Source organism: Haliaeetus leucocephalus, unplaced genomic scaffold (genome assembly GCF_000737465.1).
Source record: "Haliaeetus leucocephalus isolate CR32 unplaced genomic scaffold, Haliaeetus_leucocephalus-4.0 Scaffold702, whole genome shotgun sequence".
NCBI classification, from domain to species: Eukaryota; Metazoa; Chordata; class Aves; order Accipitriformes; family Accipitridae; genus Haliaeetus; species Haliaeetus leucocephalus.
The window spans coordinates 6,076,012-6,088,711 of record NW_010973138.1 but is presented as its reverse complement, the minus strand read 5'-3'; the positions used below and the strand labels follow the sequence as shown (position 1 = coordinate 6,088,711).

Here is a 12,700-nt window from a genome sequence, read left to right as displayed (position 1 = left end):
TTGTGCGGGCTGAACCCCTCCCAGAGCTGGATGCACCTTGCATCTTTTGCATTCTCACTGAGACAGGCTGCATTTCAAGCCTTGGTGGGCAGTCTGCCTGCGGGGGAGGCCATTCTGTGAGAGGGCAGGTTTGTAAAGAAAAATGCTGGGATGAAGGCTTAGCTTTTATTCTTTGCCCTTTACAAGCAAATTAAATCTGACCATGTCATTTTCCTCTGTATTTGCTTGAGCTTTATCTTCGGTGACAAATGATGACAGGAATATTTTGTCAGCAAGTTTCTTCATCATGGACCATCTGGCCACTGAAACAGTAGTCACCACACTCCACGAATCATTACTAACTTATGCAGGATTGCACACATCTGTAACCTCACAAACTGATTTACAGTTGCTGCACTGTAGACGAAGTTAAATTCTGTTTCACAAACTCCTCCTCCAGCTTATACCCCTGGTAAAGGAATTCCAAGGAAAGATTTTGATATCTAATTTTTTAACTTTATTAGACTTTATTTCAAATCCAAATTGAGATTTTGTCAACATGGAAGCACCATAAGGACATCAGTGCACAGAATACAAATCAGCTTTCTCTGTGTTAAAGGGGAGCTCTAAAACATACGTAATCAGCTTCAGTCAGATGCTTCTGGTTTGTATTTGATTATTTTAGTAAATACATCAAAATGTTTTCACAACTATACTAAAACATTAAGAGAAAACCGTGTGTTTTTTCACAAGAGTTGAGCTGTGCGAAAAAACTCATTGTTTTCAGAATGATAGCATTTACTGGGTTTCCATCAGTATTATTCCAGGTGAAAATACTGTTCCAAAAATAAAGGCACTTAACTTTAGCAGAATTTCTGAAGAATGTCTCACAAGCCAAGAACACATTTTGTATCTAGTCCTAACTCCCTTCCTGCTCATTCAAAAAAAACCCAACCCAACCCTTTTGGTTCTGGACAAATCTGTAAGGGGAATTCGTATGGGGATTCACATGGGGATGCTCGAAGGCAAATGGTCAGCAGACATTTAATTCTGTTTAGCATCTGATTGATAGTAGGTCCAATATTTGAAATTACGGGATATGTCCAGAATCTGGGCCACACAAGATCTACCACCATTAAAACAGAAACTGTATGGAAAAAAATCCATTTTACTATGTGCAGGAATAGTTAGTGTTTTGGGAGGCTAGCTTTTCTTGTTTTGGCTGGAGGTTTTTAGTTTTTTGCCTTTAGCTGTCTCTTCCATTTTACTAGTTCCATTACTTTTCCTCACAAACACTTCACAGCATATGAAAAGAGGATCCCCTGTTACAGCCTGTATGGTCTGTTAGAGAGTAATACTGATGTTCCTAAATTAATCTCAGAGCTGCTCAGATCTCTCTGTAACCAACTGAATAGGGTTTTTTTTGTGCTAAGAAAGTGATTGAGAACCGAAATGTTGGCCAAGGAAGTGATTATAATTAGGAAGCATGTAACAGAGCCATTGCTGAAACTACTGAGAACAGCCCCCTGCCTTAGTATTCCTGTTTGTGGCTTTCTCCGGATTTTACTTTGAATCTTTAACCATTTGAGTGAGAACATGACACGGTAAACTCTATGTTGAGGACACTTTGTGAAGAGAATAGAGCATGTGTGTTATTAGGCTGTGACCTCAGTTTTGATCAATTAAGGCACCCCAGCTCTCCCATCTGAGGACGTTGGCGGACACGCTGCTCCTACTTCCAGTAGATCTTGCCAGCTTCCCCCACCTGTACGGCCCCGCTGGCGACAAGCTGCAGAGCAGCTGGGAAGGCCCGGTGCTCGGCCTCCTTCACCCTTTCGGACAGGGTCTCCACCGTGTCACCAACCTTAACTGGAACTGCCTCTTGGAAAATGATTGCTCCAGCATCAACTTCCTCCTGTAAAAGCAATAGCCAGAAAGTCTGTACGGTTGAAAGAGGAGGGAGAAGGGGGCCCAGCTGTATGACAATGAATGCAATCCAGCTGCCTTGGGAATCTGTTTATCATTACGCTAATACAGGAAACAGGAATTTGGGCTAGTGTGAGGACTGCAGAAAAGGTGCTGGCACTCACACTGGCCTGTGAGGAACTAACAGAAGTTAAGTATAAGGTTCAAAGAAAAAGAGGAGGTAGGCAGAACACCAGTGAGTAGCATTTCTGCTACAGAAAACAACAAAAGCCATGTTAACTGGGGACATGACAGGCTAAATAGGACAAAATGATGACATTTCAATTCAGAAGAGTGAATTAGCCAAGCCTTGGCACAGGGCTGGACTAGAAGACCCAGCAGATCTTTCTTTTGCCTGTTAATGAGGCGGATCCCTGCTGTTTAGTTATTGTTTCTCAGTACGTTGCCACACAGAGAAGAAACCCAAAGTCATATCATGGGGAAAGGAATGCAATTTTTCCTTCTATCTGGAAAAATAGTTTTGTCTTTTTCCAAGAGAAAGCAAAAATCATGAGAAAAGATTTCAGGAGCAGTAGAAAAGGGGAAGACAATCTGAAGAATGCAGCAGAGGAGGGGAGACTAGTCAACCCTGAGAACTGAACAAAATGGTAAAAATGCTCCCTGAACTGATAAGAATGTGCATCTTCAAGTTGAGAGGTCTCTGGCTTTTGTTTTCTTAGTTTTTGACTAACATAAATTGTTAAGTTTTTCTCTGTTCCCACAAACATTGGATTACTTCTGAACAAATCTAAGCTTCTTGTGCCATTTCCAGTGTTGTTTGTTGGGTTTTTTTCTTTTTCCTTTTTTCTTTTTCTTGGAAGCAACAATAAGGAAGGTTGTATAATAAAATCTAAGAAGTTGATGCTGTGTAGTAATAAAGATTTTGGGTTAGCCAAGGCCTTATATGAACTAGTACCCCCACTCCAACTGGTGGAAGGCAGCAGTGGGATGCTTAGGGAATAAGTTAACTTAGGTAAAGCTTAAACTCCTGTATAGACTGTTCATTTCAAGTTCCTTCTCCAGGGACAGCAAACTAAAGCACTGTATTGTCTAATGATGTTATAAATGAACAAAGGAGAAAAGGTAATCAAACGTGATGGTATACGGGTGTTCCAAGCAAGCTCTAAGGTGAAAAATCTTAAGACTAATGAATTAAAGGAAGGGAGAAGGAAGTACTTACAGCTACAAAGTGTACAGTACAGCCTGTGACTCGGACTCCAGCTTGTAACACCAATTTGTGGGCATTTGCTCCCTTAAAAGAAGGCAGTAGAGATGGGTGGATGTTCAATATTTTTCCTGGAAAATTATAAGTGAGGTCATTGTCTTTTAGCATTCAGCCTTACCAGAGTGTTCAAAGTACCACAATCAACAGAGGAACAAAATACATTTGTGAAAAAGAGTTTTCACGACTTTTGCGTATGTTTATTGTTTGATGATACTGACAGATAACCAGCCCAAAGCATTTCAGAAAAATCACAGCAATCAGTTACGATTAATTGCATGGCTAAAGCATATTTCTCCAGTGACTAATAATGATTAATTTTTTGGATGTAGCTGTCCTTTCCCTTGGCATCTTGTTCTTCTCTTCTTTGATCACAAGTACATACCTCTTTCTCACAAACCCATCACCCTGAAAAAACTCAGTGCAGTTTCAAATGACATAACAGACCCCCCTGTGACAAAGCAAAAATTCTTTAGCCTGGACTTTTCCTCCACACCTGTTTTGGCTTAATAAAAGACAACAGCTGCTCATACAGGAGCTCTTCTCTCTGTCCTTCTGAAAAGCACCTGTCTACCACTACTACCTTCCATGCGGAAAGTTGGCTGGAGGATCTTGAAATTGATAATGCTCTGATGCTCAACCAGGTGCGACCGTGGTTATAACCCTGGGAAGCCTGTACCTTACATTTCCCTTAAAAGAGACAGTGTATGCCTGAATTCCTACCTAGCTGTAAAGTAGGGGAGAGTGGATGCCTGTGATCTCAGGGTCTCACCACTACAGCAATGCGACAGTTAAACCATGAGAAAACTTACTTTCTTCTGGCAGACTTCCCCTGTCTGCTCCTAATATGTCTGTGACAAATTCTCCCGCCCATTCTGGACCACACTGAAGTCAAAAGGTGCTTGACAGCCCTAGATCTTCTCTTAGATTCAGTCCAAACCCTTACAGGATAAAAAAAAGTGGCCATCGATACTATTTATACCACAGTATGCTACACCCACACCGTCTCTGCATGCCTCCTGTTTAGGAAGACTGTATGTCATAAGGATTCATTGAACGCCAGCTAAATGCCAAGCAGCGAGACTGAGCTGCCATATGCTGGCGGAGGCCGCGGTGTACCAAAATAGAGGCTTACGATTTTGCAATGTGAAATGAAGGCCATTTCTGGCAGCACCATTCGAAACCTGCACTCTCACTGCAATAACTCATGCAGATACTGACCTGTGCAACTTAAAGAGGCAAATGTATTGACTGATCTTCAACAGTATCCCAAATGTGGTTTGTATCTCAAAAATATCCCTTTTTAAGCATCAGCATCTCCCTGCCTGCTGCTTGAGCAAAAGGTATTTGGGACAGTGAGCTGAAAAAAACACTGCACATCTGTATGAGTTTCCCCAGTTTCTCATTACAGCACTGTCGGAAACTGCTCTAAAGGAATGTGGCTTTCCGTTTGCTTGTTTTAGTTTTGTTTTTTAACCTGTCCTTTATGTTAACATTCAAAATTAACATTTCAGAGCCGTTAAACAAAGAAAGAGTTTCACAACTAACTTCATGTTCTATGCCCTTGTGACTGCGAGAAAAAGTAAGAGCTTTTAAGACAGAAGCAACAAAAATTGATTACTCCTGGATAATTTAGGGTAGTCAGTGCCTAGGCATGGCTGGGTCAGAGTTTTACAGCAGGCTCCTGTTAGCTGGCACAGACTGCTGAGCTGAACTGAATGTTTGAGCTCACATCTAAGACCTAATTGAAGCATACTCTTGGTCAGAGCTCAAGTAGGTACCTGTTTTGAAGCTCAATTCAGTGCTGGACATCCAAAAAATCAGTTAGCCATCCTGTACCGAAGAAAGTCTTTTCCTTTGCTCTCAGGCCACATATACATGTAATGCAAATCCTGCACTGTGCAGGGTGATCATCAGCGCTGGAAGTGCTCTGTCCCTAAATCAAAGGGAACTAAACTCATCCTTTATTTGTACAAGATCTCTGCACTAGAGAAAGTTCTCTTCCATCCTCTACACAGATACTCTGCTCAAAACGCATCTCCTGTAGTGAGGGATTCCTCTCTCCTAACTGCAGCTGTCTACAGCACAGACATTTACATCTTCATCTTCCAGACTCCATAACGGAGAGAAACAAGAACAATTCCTCTGACTTTTACTTTAGCTGACAGCTTTAGCATAAAATGAATTGCCTCCTAGGAATGCCTGGTTTGCTCCACTGATTCTAAAGAGAGGTTTCAAAAGTAGTTCAGGTGTAAAAGGTCTGTATCACAGACACACCCAGGGTAACACAAAAGTCACCATGTGAACAATAAAGGCTGCCTGGAGAGCTGCAATGTATAGGCTGACCAGCCTGTAACTGGTATGAGCAACAACTAGTTTTAAGTAACCATGACTGAACAAAGCAGAGCAAACAGTGAGAATAGCAGCTGCCTCTGTGTGATTCAGGACTCTTTAAAAGAAACAGAAAGAGATAATAATAATAAGAATGCAACTACTGGGGGAGAGAGAGCAGCCACTGAAGTAGGCTCTAACAAAGACCTGGAAAAATTGTAAGATGACCAGAATGGAGACACTGTGAACACTTTGGACAAACAAGAGCTGAATCTGCTTGTGAAACATGCCACCCTTGGATTCAGACAGCTCCTAGGATGTCTGACCAGAAGATTGAAGGTCTTGTTAACAGGAACTGCATACTGCTGCTCAGTTTTGCAGTTTTATATGCAGCCAAAGCAACTCATCTGTTAGGGAAAGGAATTCTCAGTGGCTGAATGCTTACCTCTCCCCAGCCAAGACCTACTGCTTAGGCAACAATTTGCCCTGCACCTCATGTTTGCAGAGGTCTAAAGTCTTCACAGCCTTATTTTAAAATATTTTCTAATAAATCAAAGACTACAAGATCCGCATTTGCCCCGACTTCCTTAAACCTCTGTGGAAATGATAGAGGGAAGGGAAAAAATACTGCCTTTCTCTTTCTTATCCTTTTCCTTACAAGATGGGAAGAGTCTAGTTTCCTGCAAACCCAGAACTAATATGGTCCCTTTTCTATATTTTCCCCATTTTCTTTTTCCTGAGGATAAGCTATAAAGTTACTGTTTTTTAAATGCATGCACTACTATGCTGTGCTTACCTTCCCATTTTTTGACAAAAGGACCTGACAGTATTCGCATAAATCCAGCCAGACAGATCAGTTCAACTGAGAATTCTTCAAGGACTTTGTCAACTGCACTGTCAAATTCAGTGCGACTTTCATACAATTTATGGTCAATAACCTGTGATAACCCAAAAGACAAAGAAATATGGACATGGTGTTAATTCAATCTAAAAGCCCTAAGTGCACAATGAAATGGTACCCTGGAGTAATAAACAAAAACCAAGTAAATCTCCATGTGTGGCTCAAGTTGGGTGCACATCCACAGCAAGAACAGTTCATAAATACATGCAGCTGACAAACACACATGTAGTCTTTATTCCTATCCATACAGAGCAATCATCAGAATAAACGAGGGTTTTTTTATTAGGCCCACAGCTGTAGGCCCTGGCATTTCGACACAATTTAACAACCTACAAATCTAGGTCATTAAGACAACCTAAAGCCTTACAATGATTTCACTCAATTTAAGGCCTCTGATAGTTTTAAGCAGTTGAACTTTGCTGAAAATTATATCACAAAACCTTGAAAGAAAGGCTAATCACAAACCCATAAAACAGTTCCTACTGCATAAGGTCAATATACTTGAAGTATTTTCCATTCAGGATACATGCCCTAATTTAAGCTACATAACTTAAAACATCCACAGTCTTTTAAATAAAAGTGTTAATCCCTACCAGCTTTACCATGGTAGTTTTGAAAAACCAGAACTGGTTAGCTGAAAAGGTGGCAGAGGGCACTAGAAATATAGCCCAGCTCAGCACTGGGCTGAACTCTGCCAGAACTACCAGGTAACAACTGGCAGGGCATGTACTCCTCACTGCCTCTGCTTCACCGCTCACTCTCCCTCTTAACCACCAAGACCAACAGCTCTCCCAGACTATATTTTTTTCCTCATTGTATGTTTGTTCTTCCCCTGCATACCATGGACATATTCCACTTGTGATCTTTGTACTCCCAAATAAGAGACAGCAGCTTTAACACTCAGATCCTGCTACTATTAAAGTTAATAACAAAGCTTGCCTTGGGACCAAATCTTCCCTATATCTGCAGTTATCAGTGAAAAGTGACTGTAAAATGCTCCTAAGTCAGAACAGTAGCATTTCACATCTGTAATACAAATGACTGCACAAAGGGCAAAGTAATGCAGCACTGGATCCAGTGACACTAGGGAAAACACAGTTTGCTTTGAATGAATCCTGGAGAGCCTGAAGCAATGTCCTTGGAGTCAGTGGAAGGTCCCACTGAGTCTGACCTCTCTATTTCATTAAAATTAACTACCATGTCTGTTTAGCATGTAATTTTAAAATTAAATTCAGATAAAATAGCTTGTTACTTTAGTAACTTTTTAAACTGTAACCGTGAAAGTTTTGCACTGGTTTAATATAATGACTGTTCCCGCAACTGTCAGGATTGCTGGCTGGCAGCATCTCTGAGAAGGAGAAAAGGAAGTATTTTGCTTCCCATGTTAGGTAGTTTACCCAAGGGCACAAGTTCATGACAGACCAAAGAAGAAAAGCTAAGGCTTCCTACCAAACCATCTCTTACCCTAGTAAAACTCATTATCTCACAGTAGCTTCCTGCTATAGTCAGAGCTAATGATGGCTGATTTTAAAAAGATGAGAAATACTTACCCTTGTAGGAATACCAGCTCTTTCAGCTTTCCTTAACCCCTCCACACCAGCTTTGTTAGAAACAACAAGAACTATTTGTGCGAAACTGGTGGGCTTCTTTGTGCTATTTATGAGGGCTTCCAAGTTTGTGCCTATGAGTGAAAAAATAATTTATGAATCTCAAGTCATTCCTGGAGAATAAATACAGTTAACAGCTAGAAGAGGGTTTAAATAAGCAGCTATGTGGGTGAGACCCAATCCAAAAATCACTGATGTTAAAAATAATCCTTTTTTAATTGATCTTACTGGGAGCTGAATTTGACAGCTGGAGGCTACAGGGCTTTTACTAGCAATTAAATTTGTAAACTGTAATTTATGGTATTGGAATGATGGTCTACTTAGCAAGTGAGAATACTGGAAACCCTAGGAGTGCCTATATGGCAAGAAGAAATTCTGATCTATTTGTGAAATAATGCTGCTGTCCCTATAGTGCAATGCAGTGGTTGCTTGCATCTGGAGACATGCAGAAATTTGTAGATAAAATGAACACAGATGCAATTCATAGCCAGTTTGCAGCAGAGGTTAAAGATCATCCTGTTTGTGATTGAAATTAATCCAAGGGCAAACACTATTCTGTCTGTTACTGAAAGCCTGTTAGAACCGTATCAGAGCCTCCGTGGAGAATTGCAAGGACTTAAAGAGATTTTATATCTAAGCTGAAGTTCCTTTTTCAATAGTCTGTTTTACACCATGGTAAAGAATATAACTCTCACCTGTTCCAGAGATAAGGACAGCAACCTTCACTTTGTTTGTTTGGATTTTGCCTTGGATATGGCTGTGCACAGACAGGGACCTATTTGCTTGCAAGGCTCGAAGCAGATTATGGACTTTAACATGGGCAGAGCCTGAACACGTACAAGAAAAAAACCCACAACAAAACAACACATAAATAAAGGGAGAAACAGAGAGGAGAAAAGTACCCATGAAAAGAGATTAATGGCACTGCTTTACTTCTCATTATTTATTTATAGTTCTGGTGACATCTGACATTGCTAAGCACATGTTCTATGGACTAAGACTGAAGTTGTGAGGATGTTATTTTAATACCCTGTGCAAAAAAGCCATGGAGGTGTCAATTAAGAGATTTTCAGCTAACCTCCATGGAGAGTCACCAGCTAAGGAATTTAGCTCTGCTTTTTTTTTTTTTTTTTTTAAGGAAAATAAAAATTTAATAACCTTTTTGTAGGGAGACAACTTTCCCGATCAGCCAGGCTGCCTCGTGTCTCTGTATGTCCTTGAGGACCTGCTGAGCCAGCTCCTTCTGAACTACCAAGACAGCACCGATCCCACAATTAAATGTCCGAGTCATTTCCTCCTCAGAGAGGTTCCCTTCTTTATGGAGCCAGCAAAAGATTTCAGGAATCTTCCAGGTAAGAGCATCTGAAGAGAATTGAAAATACAAATGAGGAGTGGAAGTCACTACCAGTGGACAAATACTGTAATTATTAGAGTATTAAGAAGCAAGATCTGGATAGAAAGCATGGACAAAGTCCCACAGCAGCATTAGCTTGACTGAAACCAGCTTCCATGCATGGAAACAGGATGTTTTTTCCTTCCTTACTGAAAAAGACTTGGGAACAGAAAGAAGTATCACTCTGGGAGGAAATTAATTATAATGCTCCACTGTAATCCATTAATCAGTAATTCAAAATGGGTTCTGAGGCAGCCTTTGGAAAATCTGCTTCTTGAAGGTGACAACTCTGCTTCTAGAGAAACTATCGTATCAGAACGATAGCCTTAAAAACTGTCACGAAAGTCTCACACTGCCCCCAATTCCAACAAGGTAAAGATGATTTACAGCAGCACGAGAAATGCTTCTGGACATGCCACTGTAAAGGAACTCCAAAGACAGTAAGTTTCTTTCTTGTCACGTTATCTTTAAAATGGTATTATCCCCATTTATATATACTAGTGTCCACTGTTGGCAAGTGGAAGAGTGATTTACATGCAGTTCTGGAGTGCAAACTCAATATCAGTTCCCTTATTTTATTCTATAACCCCATGAACACTGATAACCTATAGTATGTCATTCACCTTTCCATACTACACTTCCTCCATAAGTGAAATACTCTTTCTAGCATACGTGACAAGATTGTGGTGAGGATTAATTAAGGTATGTTGAATAGCATGAGATGTACTTGAGCTAGTAACTATATCTGAATACTAAATGAAGACTTCATGAGTATCATTTAATTAGCAATAATTTTGTAGGTTATCGCAAATGGTGACAGCTCACTTTGGATTGCTTTTAAAGTTGTTTTATTTTTGCAAGTATGGATAGAGTTTCCTAAAAATGCAATACAAAACACCATCAGGGGAAGTGAATTCAATGGGTGGCAGTCTTAAGACTACAAAGTGTTTCAGCACAAGGAAAAATTCAGCAATAATGAAGAAAAAACCAAACATTTCTAGACAGGCAAGTCTAGCTCTTACAGTGCAAGTCAGTTGACATGGCCCCACGTGCACAGGTTTCCACATCAATCCATATTAACATGAGGATGTTTCCATAGCTTTTCTTTTTATCTCACCTAAAATGACACCAAAGGACTCTGGGAGAACTCTGGGGATGTTTTCCAGCAAGCCCCCTCCAGTGATGTGGGCATAGGCTTTCACATGGCCTGAGCGAAGGACAGGCAACAGAGTCTTACTGTAGATTTTAGTTGGGGTTAACAAGAGATCTCCTGTAGACAAAAAGAGGATGAAAGAAGACCAGTTACAGCACAGAAAGAAATGTTAATCAATATAAAATTGAGGAAATCTCAAAATATTAATTTGCTGGATACCAGTGAGCATTGTACTACAGAGAAAACCACAATGTTCTACATTTTTTGGCATATAATTAGTTATTTATCCCCCTCCCTTAATTTCTTTCCTGCTTAAGTGATTCACAAGAAAAAAGAAGATGAGAACGGAATAATTTTTTTAGTACCTTAGAAAAGTTATAAAAGCAAAGGCACAGACAAAACAATTGTGTGACATTTGCCTGTTCAGAAGTTCAAGTTATAATGCAAAAAACTGCATTATAAGTGGTACCTAATGTCTGATCACCGGAGACACCAACTGGAGAAGAGAAATCGAACGATGACTTTTCCACAATCTTCCTTACAAGACTGTACCCATTGCTGTGAACCCCAGAAGAAGCTACTCCAATAACCACATCTCCATCAGCAATTCTCTCCAGCTGGGGCAGCATCTGCCCTCGCTCCACTGCACCAACAGCAAAGCCAGCCAGGTCATACTCTCCAGGTGGATACATGCCTGGCATTTCAGCAGTTTCTCCTCCTATGGGAACCAAAAAAAAAGAGAAAGAGGGTGTTGGAAAACCAATGGCACCAGTAGGCATGCAATTTTTCAAAGTTTTAAACTCATAAGGCATTAACAGACTAGGTTTTTTAATTAGATAAACAAACACTAAAAATAATTAAAAACATGCTTGTCACAGGCCCTTCAATTGAACAAGCAATAGCAAATTGGGAAAGAACATTTCCTCCCTCACTCTGACAACCAGTATAAAATTGCTGCGCATTCACATTTTAAAATCAAAGCATATATTTGGTGCTTCCTATTTCCAAATTTCTGCCAGGTTTAATATTCTCTATGAAAAACCTCCAAGATACAAGAGGTACAAGAAACCCATACAAGGACATCAAAGGAACAACATAGCTATTGGTCTCACTTGCCTTCATAAAGATTTTGCATATAGTGCTATCTCTCCTGCCACTCCTGCCCACAACCTGGCCCTCATTATCACGCCTACTCTGAATATCTAAGGTTTATAGAGTGTTTTGGGAAAGCACCTCTAAAAGAGGACCTCTCCTATCCATCTGTGCAGATGAACTGTTGTCTAGGCTATTATCTTATATCCTGATTATTAGAACATCCTCTTGCTTTGTCCTGAAAACCACGTCTTATTCCGGCCGACCTCATTCAGAGTGCAGTCTGAAAAGGTGACTTTCCCAGCTTGCACAGAAATGCACAGCACAGCTCAGACAGCATTCTCTCTCTCTCCACATACCCACACTGGCTCCCCTCCTGCCCTTTGGTGATAAGCTGATGGTCTTCACTGTTGAAGACCTGTGTCCTGCCTGTCAAGGCTCATTCAGTCTAGAGAGGGGAACTTGCTGTGTTTGGTACATTAAATGAGCATTTACTCCTCGCTCCAAAGTTTTCCAAACAGGCATCTTCACACTATCCCCTCGTGTTGGGAAGAAACTCTCCCCAGCTATCCTCACAGCCATCTCATTATTCTCCCTCAAACCCCTCTGCTGGTCATGATGTCTACAAGAAAACAACTTGACAATGATTAAGTTGCCATTATATCATGACCTCTGCCCAACATGCTGACAAGTACTATCTCATTTTTCTTTTGCACTCACCAGGTTTCATTCAATACAGAATTCTTCTGTTTTCAGGAAGTGTCCCCGAGGGGCTCCAAATTAACCTAAGCAATGGTGGAAGCTGCTCTTGTCCTCGGTACTTAACACTACTCAATACTAGATGCTCTGCAAGTTTTTCCAGGTTTCTACATTACAGTGCTACAACCAACTTTAAAATCAAAGATAATTTGCTTAGATACATCTGTTTAAATCTGTATTTAAAAATGTTTGTGCAAAACCAAGCATGTAGATAAGCCCTTCAGTACCTCGCTATCAAGTGGTGTGATGAGCTTAAGGTGGTTGAGCTGAATATTCAGCTACTGCAGAAATGCAAGGT

At 40.6% G+C, this 12,700-nt stretch overlaps 1 protein-coding gene across 2 annotated transcripts in view; it reads right to left on the bottom strand.

Moving 5' to 3' along the window:
* Nucleotides 1-1,033: 1,033 nt before the first annotated feature.
* GART (phosphoribosylglycinamide formyltransferase, phosphoribosylglycinamide synthetase, phosphoribosylaminoimidazole synthetase) overlaps nucleotides 1,034-12,700 on the bottom strand; it is a 39,447-nt gene continuing 27,780 nt past the window's right edge. For both annotated transcript variants that reach the window (XM_010580392.1, XM_010580391.1), the window contains exons 15-22: nucleotides 11,021-11,269; nucleotides 10,516-10,668; nucleotides 9,164-9,367; nucleotides 8,701-8,832; nucleotides 7,949-8,079; nucleotides 6,294-6,435; nucleotides 3,125-3,240; nucleotides 1,034-1,894 (exon numbers count right to left, since the gene is read on the bottom strand). In XM_010580392.1, coding sequence (XP_010578694.1) covers nucleotides 1,712-1,894; nucleotides 3,125-3,240; nucleotides 6,294-6,435; nucleotides 7,949-8,079; nucleotides 8,701-8,832; nucleotides 9,164-9,367; nucleotides 10,516-10,668; nucleotides 11,021-11,269 — 1,310 coding nt within the window. In that variant the 3' untranslated portion in view covers nucleotides 1,034-1,711. The remainder of the gene's footprint in view (nucleotides 1,895-3,124; nucleotides 3,241-6,293; nucleotides 6,436-7,948; nucleotides 8,080-8,700; nucleotides 8,833-9,163; nucleotides 9,368-10,515; nucleotides 10,669-11,020; nucleotides 11,270-12,700) is intronic.